Here is a 27640-nt window from a genome sequence, read left to right on the forward strand (position 1 = left end):
AAGGAACAAAAGCAGTCTATAATGAATGAATGGGCCACATATCACACAGAGCAGCAGAGTGTGAGGGAAAGCTTTACTGAGAAAATACAACAAATTCCAGAGTGCATGGTTTTAAGTCCCACCGTATCACTCCACTAGCAATAGAGAGACAAACCACTCGAGTCACTACACATTCCCTACCTCAGGAAGAAAGTGCAATAGCTAACATCGAGTCTGAGAGCTGCTAGGAAAAGGGGCAGGAGGAAGGAATGTCTGGCACTACCATCCTCTCACTTTTTCCCCCCTCTTCTTCACGGCCTGGTTTAGTAGAATCCAACTGTTCCAGGATGCAGAATTCCTAACTGGATCTTGTGGAAATTGGGGGCAGAAAAATAGCAGCAAAAGCAGTTAAGGGCAAGAATTCAAATAGGATTTTCATACTCAGTGACAAGTGATAAGAAAGGTATCCAAACCCTAGCCACCAGAATCCTGTTTTCTTTCTTTTTCTGGGTACTTTGAATTGAACCTGGAGTGCTTTAGTACTGAGGTACATCCCAAATCTATATTTTTTTCCTTTTGAGACAGTGTCTCGATAAATTACTGAGGCTGGCCTTGAATTTAAAATCCTCCTGTCTCAGTCTCCTGAATCACTGGGATTATATAGGCATGCACCACTGTGCCTGGTTAGATTACTGTTTTTCTTGTCCCTAAATCCCAAGATACCAAGAGGTGGACAAATTTATATAAAGTAAAACCCAAGAAATTTGCTCTTTACTATTTTCATTAGGAAGGCTGATATGGAGCTGGATTGCTTAAAGAATCATAGCTAAGAGAATGTGTGTATCTTCTGTCATACACAAGATCGGGAGAGAGTAGGCAGTGGGTGGCAGCACCCTTTCTAATGTCACAGGTCTGTCATGTTTTAAAAATAGGCCGGCCTCTGATTTGAAGACCCATCCTGGGAGCTCCCATGAGACTTAAGGAGAGTTAGAGGATCTGAGGCAGAGTTTAGAGAAAATGTTTTTCCAACCCCTATATCCAGGCAGAAAAGGGCATAACTGAGGATCCTTCCATTATTGAGCCTCCTAAAAACCTAAGAGTAAGCCCCAGGCTTTAATGGCCATATATAAAGGGCATGTTAACCATGGGTGTCATTTTGACATCATTACTCTTGCTCATTCTTCCTTTAAGTCCCTTTATTGCATTCATAGAGAATATATAGGTATTTAAACTTTGACAATAATTTTAACTTGATACATCCAAGTTTGACTTGCTTTTTAATATATTTATAGATATAAAATTAGGCCTCTAACAGTGATAGGGACAGGGAGATTGCTGCCACCAAACAATTCTTAAAAAAAAAAAAAAAAATTAAAAAAATAACAGAAGAGGTAATATCCTTCCTATTCTTCTTCCACCTCTGCCCCTCCTCCCACCTCTCTCCAATCTCCTTCACCAGACCTATTTAGGGGGTGATGGGATGAAGAGAAGAGAGTGAAGGATACATAATCAAGTGCAAAACACTGTGATGAGTACAGAGAATGAATGAGGTGGAAAGTGAGAAGTGTGGGATGGTTAAGGGCTCTAAGGACTTCCCAGAAAAACAGGATCCTGGGATAGATTTGCTCAGGGGGAAAACAATGAAACTGTCATAGACTTTAAAAAACAAAGGAAAAAAAAGGTCAAAAACCTAAACCAAAGAGCGAGTGGCACTCCTACCCTCCACTCTGGCCCCTTGGTATTGAACAGCCAGTTGTTGCCCTCACCCCACCCCCACATAGGAAACAAGGGAGATTAAAAGAAGCCCCATTGCCTATCCTAAACCAGTTAACAAAACAGGCTCCCCACCACCCCCAAAAAAAAGCTTCAGAGAGAGGCCATTTCTGCTGAGTCCTTTGTGCCTCTCCACAGAACCCATTCCAGGGCTCAACTCCCACTCCTAGGTGCTGTCTGCTGGTTCAATCCCCCTCTGGTCTGTCCTTCTCTTGGGATGTCTTCTAAACAAAAAGTCCAAAGTGCGTTTCTGCTGAATTTAAGGGCCTGGGACAGGAAAGCAGTGCCCAGGCAGGATAGGGTTGGCAGCCCCAGCCTGCCCCTCTTAGGCATGAGGCCTCAGGATGGCATGCATTGCACCCGGTCGGGGCCCTCCTCCTCGTCCGATGTATCTGAGGAGCTGGGAGACTCGTCAGAGTCCGCGTCTGTGGCCCCAACCCCAGGTTCTCGCCAGCGCTGTGGAATGGGAAAGCCTTGTTAGTACTTTTCCTGATCAAGAACAAGACTGTAAGGTCTTAGCTAGGCCAGGGATCAGCAGTGTTTTCTTAAAGGGCCAAAGAGTAGATATTTCAGACTTGTGGGCCACATGGTCTCTGTCGAAGCTATTCAACTCTGCCACTGTACCATGAAAGCAGTCATAGACAATATGAAGAATGGATGTGGCTGTGTTTCCAATAAAGTTTTATTTACAAAAACTGGCAGTAGGCCAGCTGCCAGTTTGCTGACCCCTGCCTCTTCAAGCATGACAGTAAATACTAAAAAGTACCCTAAGACATTTCTTCTCCACTCCCTTCCCACCCTCCTACCATTGCCCTTATGAAGATAGCACTCTGCATGTATGGTGACAGAAGATAGGAGCAGACACCAACCTTTCCTCTGGGGGTTCTGAAGGGAACAGGGGACCAATGGATGGGAAACCCAACCAAGATCACTTGATTCCTCCTTAATTTAGTGAGGAGGTGCACATTGGAACTTTGTAGCCCTCTTAAGAGGGTCACTGCCCTTGGGAGCTCACATCGAACCCCAGCTTACCCGGTGATGGCGTCTCTGTCTCAGGTGATGCATAAGAAACCAGAGCATGTGGCTATCAAACAGGTCAGTGTGGTGTAAGCTATCTTCATCCCGCTCTCGCTTGTTCTTCTTAATCACCTGAAAGCCAAAAGGGTTGGGGTTGGGGACAGTAATGAAATAGGGACCCTGGACCTAATCAAGAAGGTTGGTGTTCCATCCCAATAAAAGCTTCCTTGGGTGCTGTTACACTGAAGTGGAGCCAGATTCAATTAGGAAAGGATATCCTGGGTTCAGCCACGGAGAAGGTGGGAGGCTTTAATACAGAATAATAGTTCCTAAAGATGCTCCCTACCCCATCCTACTATCAACAAGAGGCACTCATAGCTGTCCCCTGGAACAGGACTGCTCCTCCAGAGAGAAGAACAGGAATGTTTGGGGAGGGCATAAGAGTAATGTCCTTAAAGAACTGGGCAGCAAGTCATTCCTTCCTATGGCAATGAAGAGTCTTAACAGCATGTGAATAAGTAGAAAGAAAAGTTCTGCAGCCAGCCACTTACATCCTTTAACCCGGTCAGCTCAGTAGAAGCTTCAGCTGTGGGTGCCCAGATCTTCACATCATGATCGAGGCCACTGGTTGCCAACACTGGCAGATGAGGGTGGGGCTCAAGACAGTTGACCTGGACAGGAGAAAAGGAAAACACAGGCTAAGTGGTATGTGGGAGCAGGGTTTAAAATCCACTACTCACCTTGAGCTTGATTAGGGCTGAAGCAGCTGCTAGAAAGGCAGACCCACCCATCTTGAGCTTAGGCCAAAGGGCCCAAGGGTGGAGGAGACACTGGACAAACTGAGTTCAAGACCAGGCCCCTCTAACATTTCTTTTTTTTTTTTTTTCTTTTTAAAGAGAGAGTGAGAGAGGAGAGAGTTAGAGAGAGAGAATTTTTAATATTTATTTTGTAGTTCTTGGCGGACACAACATCTTTGTATGTGGTGCTGAGGATCGAACCCAGGCCGCACGCATGCCAGGCAAGCGCGCTACCGCCTGAGCCACATCCCCAGCCCCGCTCTAACATTTCCTTTGCATTAGTCAGTGGTGGGCTTCATTCCTGGACACAGCCCTAGGATTGGGTGAGTGAGTGCCCATGTTTACTGTTGGCTTCACAAGAAGGCTACGAGGTCTGGATGACCTCATTCACTCTACATCCTAAAAGTTCCAATTTGCTTGAGGCTCAAAAAAGAATAACTCAGTGGCTTTCATGAAGTTGCAAATAAATTTTTAAAAATGAAGAAAGCAGTAGCTGCCAGTGAGCCCCCAGAGAAGAGTGAGAAAACAATTATATTCACTTGGCACTGTTTACTAATTGGTGGAAGGCAGAGGCTGGGGAAGAGGAGGCTGAGCTGGAGGGGGAATGATGGAGGCTGGTGTCTGCTTTCAAATCCTATATATCCCAGGGGACAGCATCCTGCTATCTGCCCTAAGAACACAATAAACTCAGCTATAGGGCAGCACAATATAAATAAGGCAGCTCCGTGGAGTACCCACTGCATCAATTTTAGCTACCCTCTGTATTTTTCACTGATAAGTCTTTAGACTCGGGCAATTTCCTTCTGTCTGAAAGCACCTATGCCCCCTGCTGTCTGATTTGGAAACTTGAGTTTTCCTAACAGGGCAGGGCAGGGCAGGGCAGGGCAGGGCAGGGCAGGGCAGGGCAGTTCCCATCCCCACAGGAAGAGCTAGTTACAGATCTAGCTTGCTAAAGCATTTTCAGGCTTTTAGTCAGATGAGAAATAGATAAGACACCCTGCCTTGCAGTTGCCCTGCAGTCTAAGAAAATAATAACCCCTGGCAAAAAGCTTCTTTTATGGTTCTCTCTGGACCAATCTCCCCTGCCTTACCTACAGTCAGAGAGTAACTAAGGAGAAGCTAGGGGCAAGCACAGAGAATAAAGCTGAACAGCAGATTCCCAACCTTCACTGACTTCCATTTTATAGATAAACAAAAGCTCAGAGAATACAATCTAAATCTGAGCCTAAGATTGTGACTGCAGTTAATATCTGGCTTTCAAGCAGCAGATATGGAGCATAAGGAGGCACTAGAAATAAACTCCATAACCTGAAAATATTATCAAAAGGTATGTGTCAACTTACACATACAAACCTGAATTCATTCATCCAGCTCCTGATAAACCTTTGCTACAGACCTATATATACTCTGAGATAGCTGGGCTTCAACAAGTCAGCAAAATTATAAAGCTAAGGAAAGCTCAGGGGAGTCTTAATATTTAAGACTAGGATAAAGCCAATGGCAAGAGAGGAACAAGAGAATAAATTACATACAGTACCTGAGGTAGAGCCTGTAGGGAAGCCAATAGAGAACTTCTGGACCAGGGACCTGGTCAATTCACCAGACCTGTCTGAATGCCAGAACTTACCTCTCATTAATTCTTGAGCAGAGAAAAGAGCTCTGGCCTTAGATGACTGGGCTGGGGGCATGTAGGAAATGGAATAAAGCATCAAAGTGCTCTCGGGAGAGTAAGGAGTTGTCCTTTGAAATTCCCCACCCTTGTCCCTGTGAAGTTGAATGGGAACAAAGAAAGGAACCCAAAATAAGAGTTAGGAGACCTAGGAACGGTGGACGATGACTTCTCAAATTGCTCCAGTTCTAAGATTCTACTTTGTGATATAGAATTGTTTCATAATCTCCACTGAGGCTGGAGTCTGGTAACCTCCATTGCTGGAAGGTTAGGACAAAAAAAAAAAAAAAAAAAAAAAAGAGAGAGCCAAGGGAGGACCACAGATCATGCAGCTTATACAGAGACAAGAACAAGTAAGGAAGCTCACTTCAGTGGGCAGTCTCTATTTCTTGTTCTATCTAGTCTCTCACTCTTAAAACCACTAGAACTCAGGCCATCTCAAGTAGATGCTCTCCCCTCCTGAGTACCTGGATTAATCAATCATCCAATCCTGGTACTGGCTAAACTAAAAGCAAACCGGCCTGCAGAGTGCTTTGGAGAACAAATAAGTGCTGGTCTGGGAGAAGGGCATTCATCCCTTCATCTCTCTGGAATAGAATGCAAGACAATAGTTGATTATCAAGAAAGGATTCACTGGCTCAAGTTTGAGATCAACCACGGCAACTTAGATTCTGTCTCAAGACAAAATAAAAAAGGCTGGGGATGTAGCTCAGTGGTAAGGTGCTCCTGGGTTCAATCCTAGTACCAAAAAGAGGGGTAAAGGTGGGGGAAGGATTCAAGGGTTCCTTTTGATTTCCTTCTGACTACATGCCCATTGCGTAATTTCTCCAGTGTGCCAGGTGCTGTGGCATATGCTTATCATCCAAGCAACTTGGGAAGCTGAGGCATGAGGACCACAAGTTCGAGGCCAACCTTAGCAACCAAGCAAGATCCTTAGCAATGTAAAGAGACCCTGTCTCGAAATAAAAACTAAAAGGAATGAAAGAACTGAGATGTGGCTCAGTAATACAGCACCACTGGATTCAATTCCCAATACCAAAGGAAAAAAAAAAAGACTCTAGTGTTTTGGATTTGTTAACTACAGATGATAGAAGGGGACCTATGGAAGAGTAGGAAATGAAGCAGGAAAGAAAAGGACACACCTTGTACTTCTAGACTTCTCTCCTCTTGCATTCAGGTTATAGAAGTCCTGTTTTATATTGGTCCCAGGTCTCAAAAATTTAGAGGAAAATCTGAAATATTCTCAGAGCAAGGTAAGAAAAACACAAGAAGGAATGGGATCCTGCTTGCAAGGAACCATTCTAAAATATAAAACCATTCTCTGGTAAACCTCATAAAGTCATGGCTAGGCTCTTTGAAGTTTCCCACAGCTTAGAAAGAATGAAAAGGAAGAAAGTCCAAGCAGTCAGTCTCGATCATTATTTAGAGGCCACAGGTAACCAGACTATCTTGGGTAATTAGTACAACCTAGCCTTTCAAACTGTCTCTTTCCTATCTTCTGTGGTCTAAAAACCTTATAATAGGAAGTTCTAAACTTTTTTCCTAATTCTGGGTCTTAAAAAAGAAAAAGTGACATGGTTAACTAGATATATCTTAAAAGGTAACCACTCTCCACTCCTTAACTTGATCCTCACTGTCTTTTTGCCCTATTTCCACAGAGGTTGCATGCAAAACTCAAAAGACAGGCAGACTAGACTGTAACATAATCAAGGATTATATAGCAGGCTGCTCATCCACTCTTTTTGAGAAAAAAACATATTTTGCCACATTTGCTTTCTCCCTATACATGTACACATCCATTTGAAAGTAGGCGTGACATTTCAACCTTAAATATTTCAACATGTGTCGACTAAGTGTAAAGATATTTTTCTACATAAATATTACCAGATGATATAAATCTAATGGTCACTCTTCTGGAAAAGGTCCATGCTTAAGCTGGTTGGTACACACCTAAAATTGGAGCCACTTGGGAAATGAGAGACAGTAGGATTGCAAGTCTTTGGCAAGCCTCAACAACTTAGCAAGGCCTTGTTTCAAAAACAAAGCTGGGCAAGGTGGTACACGCCTATAATCCGAGAGGCTGAGACAGGAGGATCTCAAGTTTGAGGCCAGTTTGAGCAACTTAGTGAGATCCTGTCTCATAAACAAGGGCTGGGGATGTGGCCCAGTGGTAAAGTGCCCCTGGGTTAAAACCCCAGCACCAAAAATAAGTAAGTAAGTAAGTAAATAAATAAATAAATAAATAAATAGGGAAGAGAGGTGACTCAGTTGTAAAGTGGTGCTGGGGACTGAACCCAGCAATCAAATAAACAAAACTGAAACCAAAACCAAACAAAAACAAAACACAACACAATACCTCTCAGCATCCTCAGACTATGCTGCCTTTTAATTAAATGTAGTTGGCTGGACCTCTAAGACATGATATTAGGTAGCCACAGTGAAAATTCAGAGTCCCTACTAAAACCTACCTTATTGATCTGAAATACTATGGAGCCAGTCGGCTCAGCATACCATACTTACCACACCTCCCTTGTCCCCCTCCATGAACTGAATGATCTGGCAGGATGATTTTTCCCAGAGGAAGATGTGTCCGCAGTCACTACCGCTCACCACAAATTCACTCTTGGGGCCATAGAAATTGACGCCTTTTACTGAAATAAATGAGGGAACAAACCACATGAGGATTGGCATCAGGCCTATATATATTTCTCACAGGGAAAAATAACTAAATATTCACAAACTCCAAATTAGCTGCAAGCCAAATAATTCCTTTCATCTTTACAAATCAAACCAAAAGATTATGCATGTATAACAGATAATTATAAGAATCACACCAGTCCCAGAGACTACTTATATTCTCTCAATGAGCTCTACAGGGCAGAGGAGTCTCCAGTTGCCTAGCAATAGCCTGCCTCATTTATACCCTATCAGGTCTCACTAATGACCTTACCCGTCTGAACCTACATGTGCTAACTCTGCCTATTGCCAGGCAGCATTCACCAATGTTCTAGGATTATCCTTACTATATATTTCATTGGTAATTTGTCAGTGCTTCTTGGGTCACTGGCTGATCTGAGACTGATGAAAGTATATGCCACAATCACCTAACTCATATGAATTATGCTTTCTACCAGGACTCTGAATAACAGGGCTCCACTCTCTAAAATTAGCAAAAGCAGCCAGGAATCCCAACTACTAAAGCCATCCATACTGGCCATGACGCTGTTACTCTTCCCGTGGGCTGAGATCCAAGTACAGATTTTTCCTTCCCTTCTCATCAGCTCAAAGAAAAAGTAAATGTAACTCCTGCCTCCAAGTCAAATTATGACAGGACTGTTAGGAGTGGTAACAACAAAAGTCAGTGATTCCCCAACTTTTCTGTACATTAGAACGGGAACTTTACAAAAGTACCAGCACTCAAGTTGCACCCTACACCAATGAAATCAGAACATATGGGAGTGGGCACCAGGCATTGGTACTTGACTATCAGGTGACTCTAATTTGCCCCGAAGTATGGAAACCATAGACACTGAATAAAAAAAGATCAATCTTCACTGCAAATTTAAACTAGGTACTATCACAACTCCTCCTCACTCAAAAAAAAAAAAAAAAAAATTTCCTCTTCCCTCCCTAGTGGTACAAGCTTATGACCCATTTTAAGTAATTCAGCATCACTGACTAAAGCAGGTTTTCCCTGACTCCTTAACAAGCTCTTGTACCCATTTGGAATTTGCCTAAAAATTTACCTAAAATACAGAGAAAAAGGAAAAAAAAAATAGTAAAGTCTTATGTTCAAACCAATTAGAAGCAACATTACTGCAGTGAAGATGCTCTCAAGCAAAGTGGAGAAAACATGAAAATGCCAGCCCAATGGGATCAACTCTCACTGCAAGGAACCAGAAGCCTATCCCTTAGGTAACTTCATATGTACAAGCTGAATAAAATACTACGGTTCTCCAAGCCAATAGGATTTGGCCACAGAAACCTAGAAAAACAGTCTCACCTGTGGCATTATTTCTGTGGCCCTTATATCTCTTAACATACTGGGCCCCATCACTGTGAGAGGAGTTGAAGAGGTAAATGTCTTCATCATTATAACTGGCCAGGAGCTCTGCCAAGAACAAGAACACAGCAGTGAAGGCAAAGGCTGAAAAATGCAGGAATCAGGAGTTGGGGGTTGGGATGGGGCTTCTTGCCAGTAGTGCCCCCTCCTAATACCCAGGTGTAACACCCATCTTACTCAGTTGGAACAGCAGGCAAGTGAAGTTGTAAGGGCAGACTAGGAACACACTGCCAACCCAGGGGTAGCAGAGGAAGATCTCAGGAAGATCACATCCATTCACTCAGGATGAGACAAAGGCATAAGAACCTGCTCAGGCCAAGTAGCCTGGGCTTCAGGACAGGCCCTGCCAAATATCATCTGCAGCATTCTGCAAATGGTGCCTGGCATCTCCAAGGGTCACTGCTGCATCCTCCCACTATGTGCTCACCATCAGCAACTACTCCCCAGATGCTCCACTTGGAGCTATAGCACAGTGGTGAGCACTGGAGGGCACGTGCCTCACTGGCTCAGCAGCTCTCTAGACAGAGGAGGCATGCCAGCCTAGGAGCTGGGCCCTGCTCACGTACCTGTGCCGTCGTGGCTGTACACAAGACAGGTGATGTTTGCTTTGGACTCACTGTTCACCTGCAATAAGGAGCAGATACTGACTGATGCCCCACCCCCCCATTTGGCATACCATCTTCAGGAACAGGTTTTCCTTCAAACTCCCCTATATCTTCTCCCAGAGAATGAGAGAAAAACAGAGACAGATAGGAGTACAACTAATGAAACATGACCACCTCAAAGGCGAAAATCTTAGGGCCTTGTCTTCTCTCTGCTAGCCATTTATTTCATATACATGGTTTCATTAGGCCTCACCATGATGGTCCAAGGCTGTTACTGTTCTCTCTACTTTCTTGATGAGAAAATAGGCTAACAGAGGTGAACTGACTGCCCAAGATCACAAAGCTGGTAAGTTGGGAAGCCAAGATTGAAATCCAGGTACATGACTTGAAAATGCAAGCTCTGCTTTTCCCACTATGCCAACAAGTTCAAAGGCCGACTTGAGATCAAGTCAGGGAAGCCAGGAGTCACTGGCCCTTCATGAATCTTACCAGGTGATGAGGACAGAATTTCTTGAGTACACCATTGTTCTCATTCTCATCAATTTTCCTCTGGTCATAAATCCTGTAATGGAAGAAGCAATAGAAATGTCAAAACTTACAAGATGATCCCTCAAAGAGCTGCAATTAGTGGCAGAAAGCAAATGGATGAAGATAAAGGATATTTTCCCCACCAAACTTCCAGTTCATGCTCTTTTATAAAGATCCTCCATTCCTCAATCCATTTTCAAACCCTAACTCGTTCATGATGGTACTTTCCTCAATTCTACCAGTTTCAACTTTTATATCACTTCCAGCTTATTCCACTGAAACAACTAACATCACAGAGCTTTTAAAATGTATATTACCTATCCCAAAGAGTTTATTACTCCTGGACAGAGATCATGCTGTTTGTAAGTGAATAGGTCTCTGATTCTTTTTTATTTGGCCAGTTCTCCCTCTCATACCCCACAACAACTATTAGAAAACTACAATTTTCCTCAAGACCTTCTCTCCTTCCTTTATTGCCATCAAGCAAACTACCTTCATCATTCCAACTCTCTCCAATTCAATCTTCATAAATATTTATGGCACATATGTTTCAAGTATTGTGCTAAGTGTGAAAATGCGTTGAGAAAAAAGGCAGATCCAGTCTTTATCCTGAAAAAGATAAGATATCCAGTCTTTATCCAGCAGTTTTCTCTAATCTCCAAAGATGCTCTTAATCTCATCATCCCCAGGGAACTCGTTTGACTAATTAGTTCCATTTCTCAATCGCTTCTTTCATCACTGTCAAACATTTCTTTTCTACTGTTGCTTTCTCTCTCTTTCCTTCTGCAAATTACTCAAAAGAACAATATAAATTCAATGTTTTCACTTCCTTACTTTTTGTTCACTTCTCAACCCATTCCAATATGTCTTTTACCCTCAATTTACCACTAAACTTCTTAGGCTGAAATCTTTAGTAACGTAACTGCCAAAGCTAAGAAGACACTTTTCAAAGCTTTCTCTCTTGGTCTGACATTGTTCATTACTGCTTCCTTGAAACATCATCCTTCCTTGATAGCCAATCATTCCTCAGTACTGTCCATGAGTTTGTCTTTGTTTATCCCTTAAATGCTGATGTTCCCCCGGGGCTTGGTGTTAAATTCTCATCTGACTTTATACCAGGGAATTTTAACCTGGAGTCTAAAGAATATGTAAACCTCCAGAAACTGCTTATGCATATTTTTCTTTACTGATGCTTTAAGCACTACTTCCTAAAGATGGATAAATGCCTTAAATCCGTGTTTCTAAATCATACTTAATATGAGCTCCAGACATACATCTACTTAACAAATGGATGTTATAATAGGTTCCCCAAAAGTAAACTAATTCTAAACCTATCCCTTTCCCCTGAATCTTTGAAAATGGAACTATCATAAATGGGAGTGATCAAGCAAGAAATCAGGTACCTTCTCTCCTATATAGCAATTCCTGTCTTGTCAATTTTACTCCCTGGGTATATTTTTAGACAATATTTGCTTTCTTCACCACTTATCATATTTTGCCTAGATAATAGCATTATCCTTCTAATTTCCCTGCTTGAACTGTCATCAGAAGTATGTGTAAAACGCTAAATTTTATGTAAATTCCCTGATTGTATCTCCTCAGTGATTTTGTACAACCAACTGAATAAAGTTCAAACTCCTTAGTATGGGTGCCTAACTCTGCTTCAATATTCTACACAATAGCCACATAACTATTTGGGAGGCTGAGACAGGAGGATAAGAAGTTTGAAGCTAGCCTGGGCAACTTAAAGAGGTCCTGTCTCAAAGTATCAAAATGAAAAGGGCTCTGGATGAAGCTCAGTGGTAGAGGGGTTGCCTAGCATGTGTAAGGGCCTGGACTCAACTCCAAATACCACACAAAAAAAAAAAAAAAAAAAAGTGGGGGTGGGGGGTGGGCAGTGGAGGAGGGAGGGAGAGAAATGGAAGGAGAAAGAGAGAATTACCCAGGAAATGCTTGATAAATGAACAATAACAAAGCCAGGTGGGTGGCAGGGGGATGGTTACACTATCAATTACAACTCTTTCAGCAGATTTATCAGCTGTTAATCAAATTTGTTTTTCTCTTAACTAAGTTTAAATCAACAGCTCTCAAATATCACTAAGCCATTATAAGATTCAACAAGTCAGCAAATTAATTAAAAAAAATTGAAATACTCAAGTTTCATGGGATGCCTTTTGATAATATGGTAGAATTCTGTGTTCCTCAGTATGTAATGCTTTTTGGCCTTCTACTTTATAGGAATTTTCTTCCCTTTCTCCATTTATTAAGAACCTACTATATCTTATATATGATGATGCTAGACAAGGGTTGGCAAACTTTTGTTTTGTGTTTTTTTGTACTGGGAATTGAACCCAGGGGCATTTTACCACCACTGAACTACATCCCCAGGGCCTTTTATTTTTTATTTTGAGACAGGGTCTTCCTAAATTGCTGAGGCTGGCCTTGAACTTGAGATTCTCCTGTCTTAGCTCTCCCAAGTCACTGGGATTACAGGTATACACCACTGCAACTGATGGCATTTTATTTTTAAAGAGCAAGAAAGTAAAAAGTGGTATTAGAGATTGAAACCAAGGGAACTTTATACTGACCTATATCCCCAGCCATTTGTATTTTGAGACACAGTTTTCCTAAATTGCTGAGATTGTCCTTGAACTTGTGATTTTCCTGCCTTAGCCTCCTGAGTTGCTGGGCTTATAAGTGTATGCCAATGTGCCCAGCTGTCCAGGATTCTTGAACAAGGTAAAGTCATCTCTCATGTGTTTTTAAAAATATTATCCCCATGATTTCTTATTAATACAATTTATTTCAAAATACATTTACAAAATGTGGTCTGATTTCAAAAGGAAGATGATGCTTTTTAACTACCATAAAGAAAGCAGTCATTCCTGTAATCCCAGTGGTTTGGGAGGCTGAGGCTCTAAGAAACTTGGTGAGACCCTGTCTCAAAATAAAATATAAAAAGGGCTAGGAATATTGCTCAGTGGTTAAGCGCTAGTTCAATCCCTGGTACAAATTAAAAAAAAAAAAAAAAAAGAAGAAGAAAGCAAAGTCATTCATTTTTCTAGTGATACTGCCTCTTCTCTTTTTCAAATTGACAATCTCAAATAAATATAGTTAAAATAAAAACTGGAGAGGGATGGGTACAGTTTCCTACTAAAGGTCAGAAGGAAACTAACTGGAGGTTGAACCCATGATGCCTGCTTTCCTTAGAATATTGCCTCAATAGTCAGGGTTTCAACAAATGCTCATAGGGGGCTGGGGATGTGGCTCAAGCGGTAGCGCGCTTGCCTGGCATGCGCGCGGCCCGGGTTCGATCCTCAGCACCACATACCAACAAAGATGTTGTGTCCGCCGAGAACTAAAAAATAAAATATTAAAAAAAAATTCTCTCTCTCTCCTCTCTCTTTTTTTTTTTTTTAAAGAGAGAGTGAGAGAGGAGAGAGAGAGAGAGAATTTTTAATATTTATTTTTTAGTTCTCGGCGGACACAACATCTTTGTTGGTATGTGGTGCTGAGGATCGAACCCGGGCCGCACGCATGCCAGGCGAGCGCACAACCTCTTGAGCCACATCTCCAGCCCCTCTCACTCTCTCTTAAAAAAAAACAAAACAAAAAAAAAAAATGTTCATAGGAACAAAGATTATCTCTACAGATAAAGAAAATGGCTCAGAATAGTAGGAGCCAAAACCCCTCAGTTCACACCTAGGGTTTTCAAGTCAAATTATTTCTAAATCCCAAAACAATATACAAAACTGTAAGTGCAATGGCAATTTATTTATGAAAATGGTAGAAGTAGGGCACAGTGGCTCTTGCCTATAATCCCAGCAACTTGGGAGGCTGAGGTGGGAGATTGCAAGTATGAGGGCCTCAGAAACCTGTCTCAGTTCAAAGCCAGTCTCAGCTACTCACCGAGACTTTGTCTCAGGATAAAATATAAAAAGGGCTGGGGATGTAGCTCAGTGGTTCAATTCCTAGTACGGAGGGGGGGTGGTGGGATACAAAGGACCATGTAATACATGAACAGATGTTCAACACCATTAGCAATTATACAAATTCAAATCAAAACTACACTGAGATTTTTTCTCACACCAGTCAGAATGGCTGTCATCAAGAATACAAATAATAAGTGTTGGGGAAGAGGTGGAAAAAAAGGAATACTTTTGTACTGTTGGAGGAACTGCAAATTAATACAACCATGATTGAAATCAATATGGAGGTTCCTCAAAAAATTAATCATGGAACTACCATATGACCCAGTTAAACCACTCCTCGGTATTTATCTTAAAAATTAAAGTCATCATTCTACAGTGACACATGCATACCCAGGTTTAGTAGCACATTTCATAACAGTCAAACTACGGAACCAGCCTAGGTCTCTATCAACTAATGAATGTTTTATATACACAATGGAGTTTTATTCAGCCATAAAGAAACATGAAATCATATCATTTGCAGGAGAATAGATGGAATAGAGACCATTATGTTGAGCAAAATAAATCAAACTCAGAAGGTCAAGGGTTGTATGTTTTCTCTCACATGCAGAAACTAGAGAGGATAAAGAAAAAAAGAAAGATGGTGGTGGATCTCATGATAAAGAGAGGGACATCAGTAAAGGAAAGGGATGAGAAGCAGGGAAGGAAGAGATAAGTGTTGGGGAGTGATATTGGCCAAATTATATGGTTATATTATGCACATGCACAAATATGCAACAACAAATCCAATCATTATGCACACTTATAATGCACCAATAAAAAATGTGGAAAAAATTAAAACAATAACAACAAAAGACTGTCTCAAAAAAAAAAAAAAAAAAAAAGGCTAGAGATGAAGTTCAGTGGTAAAGTACTCCTAGGTTCAATCCCCAGTACCAAAAAAGGAAAAAGAAAATGGTAGAAAATTCACTAAAACAGCACCTGCTGGAAATTAGGTCTTAACTACTAGTGAAGAACTTGATCAATTTATCAGGTTTCTTTAAAACATGCAAAGTCATCTATATAACAGGAAAAGCCATCTCTCAGAGACTGTTTACATTAAGGAACAGAACAGCTCAGAAGGTGCTTAAGCATTCTGGAAGAGGATAAAAATTAAAAATGGTGGTAAATGAACTTCTAGGCATTTCACACTTCACCATTCTGAATACATGGCAATAGGTTCACAAATTTGACACACTAAGAATGGTCTCTCCTTTTATTTTTAAAAACCTGCAATAAATCCTACAGATTTTTTTTTTTTTTTTTTAAAGACAATGTGCCAGAGTCTCAAACTCTCAAAAACACAGAAAAGCAATAGACTCACCTTACAAATTGATCTCGTCCACCTACTGCAAACTGGTGGGTATTGGCAGGATTCACATAGATTGTATACAGCCCCACTTTCTTCTCTTTCTCTTTTGTCACCACCAGTTTCCTGTAAGAGTAGAAAAATATACAACATTTTAGTCTCCATAAGATCTAGATGGTCATGACAAATGAGAGCCAAGACGGCAATATAGGCATGGCTAATAAGAAAGCGAAAATATTCTCATCTGGAAAGAAAAATTATTTTTGTTTGTCTTAGACAATGAAAAATGAAAAAGCAAAAATATTCACTACATGCTACTTTGAAGATGGGAAAAATATTCAGTAAAATTTTTTCTTGTGTTGCTTAAGAAATGTAAGTTAAAGGTATATGCTCTTCAGGAAGTCCAACACAATAACAACCAGTCATTAAAGGATGTTACCCATACAGTTCCCTCCTCTATTTGTAAATACTGTATATCTTCCCAATCACCTGGAGAGGAGTGGAGAAAAATTTACAGAACCACTGGGTTAAAAAATAACTTTAGGTCAGAGTGTGTCTCCCAGATTCTGGAAAAATGCCACTTAAAACCTAGCTTTAAAGCCAAGCACAGTGGTGCACACATGTAATCTCAGCTGCTGGGGAGGCTGAGGCAGGAGGATCTTGAGTTCAAAGCCAGCCTCAGCAGAAGTTGAGACCCTGTCTCTAAATAAAATATAAGATAGGGCTAGGGATGTGGCTCAATGATCAAGTGCCCCTGAATTCAATTCCTGGTACCTGCCCCCCCCCAAAAAAAATCCCTAGGTTTTAAAAATATATACTAAGGGGCTGGGGTTGTGGCTCAGTGGTAGAGAGCTTGACTAGCATGTGTGAGGCACTGGGTTTGAATAAAATAAAGGTCCATCAACATCTAAACACACACACACAGAGCTGGGTACAACAGCACATGCCTGTAATCCCAAATACTTGGGAGGCTGAGGCAGGAGGATGGCAAGTCCAAGGCCAATCAGGGCTTAGCAAGACACTGTCTCAAAATAAAAATCAAAAAGCTGGGAATGTAGAACTCAGTGGCAGGAATACTCATATGTGAAGCCCTGGGTTTAATCCTCAGCATTAAAAAACAAAAACAACAACAACAACAAAAAAACACATACTAAAAAAAAGCTATAGTTTTCTAACCTAGAGGTATGCCAAAAGAAAGCAGAAGAGAACATTCTTATGAAAATAGCTCTTTGTAAGGCTGAGAAAACACTTTCAAATTATCCTGGTTGTAACACAAGGCAGGTGAGTGATAGGAGGGCAAAGAGCCTCGGGGAAACCACAGAAAGTTCAAAAGCTTAGTGAGGAGAATCTGGCTTACCAACTACAATTTATCCCAGCCTAAAGGTGGCAATATGAATACTCTTCTCATATCTAAGTGTCCAGTCAAATCTGACACCATGGAGATTAATTTACAAGTAAGATATCAAGAAACTATAGAAAGGGGCTTAGCTTTAGCTTTTGTTTTTTATTTTAAGGTTTAATTCATTTTGATGCTATGGAAACAGGAAAAAATATAACCATGACAATGGGTTTCTTTATAAAGAAACAATTTTAGCATCCTCTCTACATAGTCAAAGTCAGTTCAGCTCTAGGCAAAGTAGAGAGATTGTGATTTTAAAATCTCTGTAGTTTTCCATTAAAAGAAAGTATACAAAAAAATTATATACAAAAAAATCCCCCATGCCAACTTCACACACACAAAAAATGCATGATATAAGCAAGTGTTTAGGTACTAGCTGAACACATGAAAACAGCTTGAATTTTTTGACTGAGACCTTCACAATTCAGCCTTCCACCTCATTCCAGCCTGTAAAACTATTTCTTTAACTCCTAAAGCAAAAACGTTTAAAACACTCTTATGCCTCCAATCTAGAATCTGGGCCTCCTTCTAATCCAGTTTCTCCAATGTACCAGGACGTAGCATGCGCCTGTAATCATCAGGAGGACTGCAAATTTGAAACCAGACTCAGAAACTTAGTGAGACCCTCAGCAATTCAGTAATTCCCCATCTCAAAAAATAAAAAAAAGGAGCTGGGGTTGTGGCTCAGTGGTAGAGTGCTCGTCTAGCATGCATGAGGCAGCACCTCATAAATGTAAAATGAAGATATTGTGTCCACCTAAAACTTAAGAATAAATATTAAAAAAAATTAAAATAAAATAAAAAAGGACTGGAGATGTAGCTCAGTGGTAAAATAACCCTGGGTTTAATCCCTAGGACCAAGGAGGGAGGAAAAAAGTTTTTCCAATTTTCCCTCTTTACTTTCCATGCTGCCTACCATCGTTTGTGCTCTCAGCCAGATTTTCTGCCTGTATCATTTTATTTCAAATTCAATAATCTGCCAAATTCATTTACTCTAGCCATAATTTCAACCATTCCTGTGGCTGAATAGTAGTTTCCCTCTGAACCTGATCTACAGGATAAAATCTCATTATTCTTCCAAAAAAAAAAAAACAGTAGATCAAATAAATTTATTATCATTTTTTTTGTATCTGTACCCTTACCCTCTCCTGTGGAAATCCTGCTACTGTCTCGTTGTCATCAAAAAATGACAACCTTAGAACTGGCAACAACAAATATTCAAGAGATTAAATGTTCTTCTCAAAGTTAGATAATTACAAAACTACTACAGATGCTCCTGAATTTACAGTGGAGTTATAGCCTAAAAAATCCACCATAAATTGAAAATGCATTTAACAAAATAACATACTCTTTGATCCGTCTATCACTTCTACTTATAGGAATGTCCCTTCTGCTATTCATAAAGTGCATAAAGGAGTATGTTACACAGGTATTTACTGCAGCATTATTTGCAACAGAATAAGATGGAAAATTATTTACATACCTAACCACTAGCCATACCATCAAATATTAAAAAAACCAATAAAAAGACAGTTCTAGATGTATGAATAGGGATTGGCTTACAAGTTATATGATTAAGTATAAAAAGGGTGCTGTAGGGGCTGGGGATGTGGCTCAAGCGGTAACGCCCTCACCTGGCATGCGCGGGGCGCTGGGTTTGATCCTCAGAACCACATAAAAATAAAATAAAGATGTTGTGTCCACCAAAAACTAACAATAAATATTTTAAAAATTCTCTCTCTCTCTCTCTCTCTTTATAAAGGGTGCTGTAGAAGAATATGCTTAATTTTTTACCAAATGTGTAAAAATGGATATTTATGTGTGTGTGTGTGTGTATATATATACACACATATATATACACACATGCATATCTATTTGGGTCTGTATATCTATATATTCAAATGTATTCAAATACATTATTTGTTGAAGGAAAAAAAAGGGAAAAGATCAAAATTTCAAGTTTTAAAGTGTGGTTTCTACTGAATCTATATCATTTTCACACCATCATAACGTTGAAAAATCATTAAGTCAAACCATCATAAGTTGGGGATCATATCTGTACTAGAGGGCAAAGCCCTTGACACTCAGGCTTACTCCCTTCCACTCTGTGAATTTTTTTTTTTTTTTGCGGGGGGGGCATGGGATACTGGAGATTAAACCCAGGGTACTTTACCACTGAGCTACACCCCCAGCACTTTTTGTTTATTTTGAGACAGGGTCTCACTAAGTTGATGAGGTTGGCCTTGTGCCTCAGCCTCCTGAGTCACTGGGATAACAGGCCTGTGCCACCACACAGCTCCCCTTCCACTATATACCCAGCACCATTTCCCAAACTTCGTCTTCTTAAGGGTATATGAATAACCAGCATATCCTTTTCCTAAGCCTGAAACATTTCCGTCATTTAAGCAGCTGTTGAAATTCTATTTTCCAGACAACTTTTTCAAGATATCTCTTTAAAAATAAAAGCATTGACATCCCTTTTCTAATATTGGTACTGAACTATGAAATTTGTTATAATTTTTAAATCTAAAAAGACAATAAATAATCTAGGTATCAATCAACAAGGCAGTGATGAAGTAAACAGTGGTGTACCAATGTTATGACACATATGTCATGTTTAAAAATTAGGTAGGCTGAAGTATAGAGATTCCTCAAAAATCTAGGGATGGAACCACCATATGACCCAGCTATCCCACTCCTTGGTATTTTCCCAAAAGATCTAAAATTAGCACACTACAGCAATACAGCCACCTTAATGTATATAGCAGTACAATTCACAATTGTTAAATTATAGAATCAACCCAGATGCCTGTCAAAAGATGAATGGATTAAGAAATTGTGGTGTATATATGTATGTGTATATGTGTGTGTGTGTATATATATGATGGAGCTCTACTCAGCCATAAAAAATAACGAAACTGCTGGGCATGGTGTAATCCCAGTGGCTTGGAAGGCAGAGGCAGGAGGATCCCAAGTTCAAAGCCAGCCTCAGCAATTTAGCAAGGCCCTAAGTAACTTGACAAAATCCCATCTCAAAATTAAAAAAAAAAAAAAAAAAAAGGCTAGGAATGAATGTGGCTCAGTGATTCAGTGCTCCTAGGTTCAATCCCTACTACAAAAAAAAAAAAAAAAAAAAAAAAAAAAGAAAGAAAGAAAGAAAGAAAGGAAAAAACAAGTCAGGGCATTTGTCAGTAAATGGATGGAAATGGAAAATATCATGCTGAGTGAAATAAGCCAAACTCAGAATCTCAAAGGTTGAATATTTTCTCTTATATGTGGATGTTAGAGTAAAATAAAGAAAAGGGGAGGGAAGAATAGGATAACAAAGAACCCATCAAACAGAAATTAATAGATGAGCGAAAGGAAGTCTAGTAGAGGAAAAAGAGTGGGAAAGGTAAAGGAGGAGGGGAGGGAAAAGGGGGAAATCATGAACTAAAATCAATTTCCATGGATGTATGAGTGTGTCAGGATGAACCCAACTACTATGTGTAACTATAAAGCTCTTAAAAAAAGAAATTAAATAGGCTTTTGCTCAGGAGACTGAAGCAGGAGGATTGCAAGTTCAAGGCCACCCACAGCAATTCAGTGAAACCCTCATCAATTCAGCAAGACCCTGTCTCAAAATAAAAAATCAAAGTACTATGGATATAGCTCAGTGTTGAAGTTCCTAGTACCACACACAAAAATAAATGAAACTTAAAATTAGGTAGGCTTTTATAGCCTGACACACACCTCCAAAATACATTATAATATTAAAAAAGCAAATTGCAAAAGTATACATGTATGCATACATATAATTATCCCATTTATGGAGGACAGTATATATTTGTGTACCTAGATATACATATCTAGGTACACAAATATATACAAAAGGGTCTGGAAATGTTTTCAAAATTACTAACAAGTCGGGGCTTGTGGTATATATATGTATGTGTATGTGTGTGTATATATATATAAGATGTGGCTCAGCGGTAGAGCACTTGCCTAGTATGTGTGAAACCCTGGGTTCGATCCTCAGCACCACATAAAAATAAATAAAATAAAGGTATTATGTCCAACTACAACTAAAAAATAAATATTTTTTAAAAATTACTAACAGTGGTTATCAATAGCTGCACAAATGGGGGATACACAAGAAGCATTAATATTTTGTCTATAAATCTCTTAAAATGTATCTGTTTATTAAGTCAGGGTAGATATTATTATATTTGTAAAAACAAAGAAACTGAGGTTCAAAATATTACATAGGTCATAACTAGTAGGGCCCGAGTTAAGATTTGAACTAGGACAGGTCTACCTATATCCAAACAAGATGCTGTGCTTTTTTCTATGGTATCACAGAATTAAAATAATTTATACGTAAATTATGTGTCTCAAATTCATGTACAAATGAGCTGTGGTATGTCAGAACTCTACCATAGCTACCAATATATTTTTCAAGGTCTATCTTATGATTCTCTATAATATAAACTGAACTGAAAATTTATATGATCCTGTCTCTCTAAACTAATATAATGCTTCTTATAAATAAGATGAATGGCACCTAAGTGGCTGGAAAGGATGAGTTCAAGTTATTAAAGCCCACATATAAAAAACACCATCTGAGAAATGAAAGCAAACTGCTGAGAAACAGTTCCTAAAAAAGTAAGGAATTCTAAACCTTAAACTATCTCTTACCATAGACACGAAGGTACTATTCTGATGGACCTGAGAGCCGAGCATTATTGGGACACATGAAATATTCTCAAGTCCAGGCTGGGCCTATGGCTCAGTGGTAGAGCGCTTGTCTAGCATGTGTGAGACACTGGGTTCGATACTTAGCACCACATATAAATAAATTAAATAAAAGCATTGTGTCCATCTTACAACTAAAAATATTTTTTAAAAAAGAAATATTTTCAAGGCCAAGGAATGGAATTTTATAAATATTATTGCTATACTCACGAAGCTGGCCGATCTTGTCTCAGGTCAATAGTGAAGACAACTGCATCTTCACCTGCAGACAGGAACGTACAGGGAGAGTCTGGTTCCAGGGCCAACTAAAGGAGACAAAGGAAAAGGGATAAGGTTTCTAAAGCTCAGAATTATAGTCAGGCTAGTTCCCACTCCTTTACTTTTAGGAAGAGCTGCATATAAAATGTCTCAGCAAGAGAAATGTCTACCTTTTTCTATTGTAAAATCCTAGGAAGGGAGATAACTTAAGCCCCACTCTTTTTTTTTAATATTTATTTTTTAGTTGGACACAATATTTTAATTTTTTATGTGGTGCTGAGGATCGAACCCAGGGCCTTGAACGTGCTAGGCAAGCACTCTACTGCTGAGCCCTCAACCCTAGCCCCCTACTCACTCTTATTCTGTGAACTATTCATAGTCTGCTTATTCTATACAACTCAAAAAAGACAGATGATTTGCAATTTTAACTAAGTCCCAAAGGATCTAAATAGAGATACCAAAAGAGAATATCAGTCTTTTTTAAAAGTTCATTCTCAAAAATCAATTTCATGGGCTGGGGTTGTAGCTCAGTGGTAGAGCACTTGCCTAGCACATATGAGGTACTGGGTTCAATCCTCAGCACCATGTAAAAGTAAATAAATAAAGGTATTGCCATCTATAACTAAAAAAATATTTTTTAAAAAAATCAATTCTATGCCTTCAGATATGGAGAAACATGGCAATCAAGTTCTCTTCTTTTTCCAAGCTTCATTCCCTACATCCTAGTTCTAAAAAGTAGTTATCTAGTGGGTCGGGGAAAGGTTTAAGAAATAGGTGATTTTCACGTTTCCTGAAGCATCTGAATTGGAAAAGGATGCTACATATTAGGGTTTGAAAGAAGAGAGTACAATCTTTTTTTTTTTTTTTAAACCATCCTCTTTTGATGACATAGAAAAACACAATACCTACCCTGAGACTGGACAGCTCTTAGTTCCTTACTAGCTACCACCGTGACCATTTGGCCTATATTCACAGCTCTAAATGTGGCTTCCAGAAATAGTGCAACTTGTGAGTTTGAGTTGTAAGCAGAGAAACTGGAGCTCTAACATTTGAGGAACCAACTACTAGCACTCTGGGACTGTTAGAAATGTTCTAAAAACAATCAGAATAACCTTAAGGGGTTTGGAAAGCACAAGACTTCAAGGATCTCCAAACCAACCATAGCTCAGCTTAGGAGCAGATATAATCAACAGAATGCTATAAGTATGTGATCTGACGGATGATATACTTCGCTTGGGTTGTTTTTTTTTTGCTCCCTTCTTAACCAATCTTAGCACTGAAAAAGGTGAGGCAGATGACCATAACAAAAGGAACACAATGGGTAGAGAAAAGGGTGATAATGGCTGATATCCATAAAGGATTTGGACTCAAAAAAAAAAAAATTTTTTTTTTCACTATTCTGTGCAGTTCTCGGGAGTTAACCCAGGGTGCCCTATCACCAAGTTGCATTGATAACCCTTTTTATTTTGAAAAAGGGTCTTGCTAAGTTGACTAGGTTGGACTTGAACTTGCGATCCTCTTGCCTCAGCTTCCCAAGTAGCTGGAATCACAGGCATGTGCTACCATATCATATCTAGCTTACACTCACAAACTTTGGAGTAAGGACGTTCTTACCTTATGGGATGCTCCCTTGTGCTGGGCCACACGCTTTGTATTCTTGCAGCACTGTGTGGCAGACAGTTCTGCTACCCGAACCTGACCATCCCGGGCACACATCGCCAGGGTGGAATCACCACTATTGGGAAGGAATTTGGCCTGGAATATTAAGAATTAAAAAAAAAAAAAAAAAAAAAAAAGATACATAAGAAGAAATTTGAAAAGACGAATGTAAGAGGAAAAAAATGAGATGATGACCCAAGTTCACACTTTCTTCTTGCATGAAAGCTAGATGTAGCTTTCCCCCTTTTTTTGGGGGGGATACTAGAGATTAAAGCCAGGTGTGCTTTACCACTGAATTTTGCTCCTAGCCTTTTTTAACATTTTTTTTTCTTTTGAAATGCTGGGGATTGAATCCAGGACTTTGTGTATGCTATGCAAGCATCTCAGACCCTGCCACCCCCTTTTTAAAAAAAATTTTGAGACAGGGTCTTGTTAAGTTGCTGAGGGTTTCACTAAGTTGCCCATGCTGGCCTTGAACTTGGGCGATCTTGCTTCAAGTGGCTGGGATTACAGACGTGCACCACTGTGCCTGGTGCTTTTCTATTCATACAGCTGAATAAACCTAATTTCATCTAGGAGTTAAAGAAGAGTGATAGAAAAAACCTCCTCTGATGTAAAGGGAAATTTCAGCTGACTCTGTAAGGGTGAGGTAGTACATGATTAAAAGCTCATGTGAGGGGCTAGGGATGTGGCTCAAGCGGTAGCGGGCTCGCCTGGCATGCGTGCGGCCCGGGTTCGATCCTCAGCACCACATACCAACAAAGATGTTGTGTCCACCGAAAACTAAAAAATAAACATTAAAATTCTCTCTCTCTCTCTCTCTCAAAAAAAAAAAAAAGCTCATGTGAATTAGAATGTACCTAATAAAAGAAAGTAAGAAATATTCAGAAAGCAAACAAATTTTGCCACAAAGGAAAAGGAAATTATGAAATACAGGGAAAAAGAAAAAGAACAAATTTATGGATGAAGAGCTAATATTAATATGGAGGATAGGGCAAAGGAGTAAAATCTCCAAGGAATAATAACAATCTTAGCTGGTTTCTAGCAAATGTTATTAAGTATTAGCCATGGTTCTAAGTGCTTAGCTTCCATTGTTTTTGCTACCCTTTTTTTTTTTTTTTGTAGTGCTGGGGCTAGAACCCAGAGCCTCACACATTCTAGCCAAGAACTCTACCACCAAACTACACTCCTAGCCTATCAACTGTTATTTAATCCTCATAATTCTTTCTGCAAGAAAGAATTCTTACAAGTTAAATAACTTGCTCAGCTTCATAGTTATTACATGTTAGGGCCAGAATTTGAATCTAGGCAGTTTGGTTCAAGAGCCCATGCTCTTAATACTACATTACCTTCTACCATAGCATCTATAATATCTTCCTGATGAGTTTCAAGAACCTATAATGAAGCTTCTGATGCTTACATGCAAGGAAATAAAAAGTTATCATGGGCCTTCAGTGTCATTAAGGGAACCAATGTAGGGTCCTGATGTCTAATTCCTACCAAAACTCACTTTCAGCTTCCACTCTAAGCAGCAACTCAGATTTGTCTGATTCATGTCTGATTCTCTCAATTGCTATTATGAATCCTTGCCTCACCTGAAAGACATTACTTTTGTGGCCACTCTCGAAGTCCAGTACTGGCTGCCGCCGTACCCAATCCCACACTACCACCTTCAGGTCATCGCTGCCACTGGCCAGCCAGGTGCCGCGCTGGTTAAAGTGCAGGGTATTGACACAACCAGTATGGCCCTCAAGCCCATGCTGCAGGCGGAACCTCTGTACAAAGACTCTTGCCCCACAGGCTTCATACACAAAGCGGGCACTTGAACCCAGCTCCCGTTCCCGAAGGGCAGGGAGGGCCTGCCATCGAGGTCGAGGCAGGGCTGTTGTCTCTGAGGACACCCAGTCCTCCAAGGCCCGCTCATCATCTGATGAGTCCTGGTCACGGTTAGCTCGCTTGCGTTGTACACGGCGCCGAGGTTGTTCTTCTTCCTCCTCTTCTTCCTCTTCCTCTTCCTCTGAGGGGTCATGAACTCGGTTTTCATCATTGATGGAGTAATGGCCAGTGTCCTCCATGCTGTCAGAGTCCTTTTCTTCACCTGAGCTTTCTGTGTCTGTGCCCCGACTTTCTGTACTGGTGCGATTGGGGCCACCATCATCCCCAGTCAAGCTTAAACTCAGGTCTGAGGCCTCTACTTCAATGCCTGAGGATGTCTCTCTTCCCTCTTCAGCTCCAGACATCTCCTCTGGACTGCTAGACAGGCTTCCTGCACATTGATGAAGAATCAATAGGTGAGAGGCAAAAATAAGGAAACATGATTAGCATAGTTATCAGAGGGATTTCCCACTGTAAGAAACCATTACATCAAAAGACTAAGAAACAAACTTCAGTCGAAGTGTTTCCATTATAATTGCTTATAAAGAGTACTTCTGAGAGGAAATCTTATTAAGAACAGAAATTGAAAAAATTAAGATCAAAGCAACACACACATACATGAACTTCAATAAAAGCAAAGAACTACAGGACAATCTATAATAAGTTCTTGAGAGGCTAAGCATTGGCATATTATACAAAAGTGTGCCTGATGCAACCACTTAGGCACTGTCCTGTTGGACAGACATCCATTAGTTGCAGCAAATAATTAGACTGTCTATAAGAAAATCTCCAGCTGGGTACAGTGGCACACACCTGTAATCCCAGGGACTTAGGAGACGGAGGCAGAAGAATTCCAAACTGGAGGCTAGTCTGGGTAACACTAGTAAGACATGTCTTAAAATAAAACAATAAAAAAGGGCTGGGGATGTAGCTCAGTGGCAGAGTGTTTGCTTAACATGCATGAGGCCCTGGGTTTAATTCCCAGTATCCCTGAAACAAAAAAAAGTTGTTGAGAGGGTTGGGAGTATGGGTCAGCAGTAGAGCGCTTGCCTAGCACGTGCAAGGCCCTGGGTTGGATCCTGAGCACCACATAAAAATAAATAAAATAAAGGTATTGTGTCCAACTACAACTAAAAAAGAAATATTTCCTCAGATGACTACAAATTTTATCTTGCCAGACCTAAAACTTGTTAGGGGAAGACAGATCAGCTGTTGACTCCAATATGATGTTTAATATTCCAATATTGATGTTTAGGGATTTAAAACTGGAGCACCTTACTGACTAGCCATCTGGCTTAGGGCAGTAATTTGTGAAGATCCTTGAAGAAATGGAACTTCTAGATAAAATCCAGTATATAAAACACATAACAATACAAGTGCTTTGTTTTGATGGAAGGATGGGTGACATAGAAGCACCTCAACTGAGAGCACAGTGTGAAAACCAACTGGGATAGAAGTTGGAGCGAAAAGGGAAAAATAACAGAACCACATTTGCTGAGACTGTTACATATGCTTCAGCAACTCAGCAAGGCCCTAAACAATTGAGCAAGACCCTGTCTCAAAATAAAAAAAATTAAAAGGGCTGGGCATGTGCCTCAGTGGTAAAGAACCCCTGGGTTCAATTCCCACTACCCTCCAATCCTTCAAAAGTTAGAGAGATATAGTTTGAAATGCAATTGGAACTTGAGCTGGGAAGGGCTAAGAAGGGATTAAAAACACCACACCTAACAAGTATGTGGGGAGAGGAAAAAATAAAACACCAAAACTCTTAGAAATTATTAATATTAACAAATTCAGACTCTGAAAGTCCTACCACATTAATACAAGGGCCAGAATGTATTACACACTCAGCAACAAGGCCACAACTGTCAATGATCATGATCTAGTTCGGGAGTTGGCAAATTTCTTCTGTAAAGGGCCAGACAGCAAAAATGTTAGTATCTGCAGATCGTATGGCACTCTCGCAGCTATTCAACTCCATTAGAACAAAAACAATCCATGGAC

General features: G+C 40.2%; 1 protein-coding gene across 7 annotated transcripts in view; it reads right to left on the bottom strand.

Moving 5' to 3' along the window:
- Positions 1-54: 54 nt before the first annotated feature.
- Positions 55-27640, bottom strand: part of DCAF8 (DDB1 and CUL4 associated factor 8) — a 48147-nt gene continuing 20561 nt past the window's right edge. For all 7 annotated transcript variants that reach the window (XM_081306535.1, XM_081306537.1, XM_081306536.1 and 4 more), the window contains 11 exons: positions 25357-26027; positions 23717-23857; positions 22055-22149; positions 15727-15837; positions 10393-10465; positions 9865-9922; positions 9239-9346; positions 7756-7886; positions 3321-3440; positions 2785-2901; positions 55-2208 (listed from right to left, as the gene is read on the bottom strand). In XM_081306535.1, coding sequence (XP_081162661.1) covers positions 2092-2208; positions 2785-2901; positions 3321-3440; positions 7756-7886; positions 9239-9346; positions 9865-9922; positions 10393-10465; positions 15727-15837; positions 22055-22149; positions 23717-23857; positions 25357-26027 — 1742 coding nt within the window. In that variant the 3' untranslated portion in view covers positions 55-2091. The remainder of the gene's footprint in view (positions 2209-2784; positions 2902-3320; positions 3441-7755; positions 7887-9238; positions 9347-9864; positions 9923-10392; positions 10466-15726; positions 15838-22054; positions 22150-23716; positions 23858-25356; positions 26028-27640) is intronic.

Source organism: Spermophilus citellus, assembly GCF_964194105.1.
Source record: "Spermophilus citellus genome assembly, chromosome: 9".
NCBI classification, from domain to species: domain Eukaryota; kingdom Metazoa; phylum Chordata; class Mammalia; order Rodentia; family Sciuridae; genus Spermophilus; species Spermophilus citellus.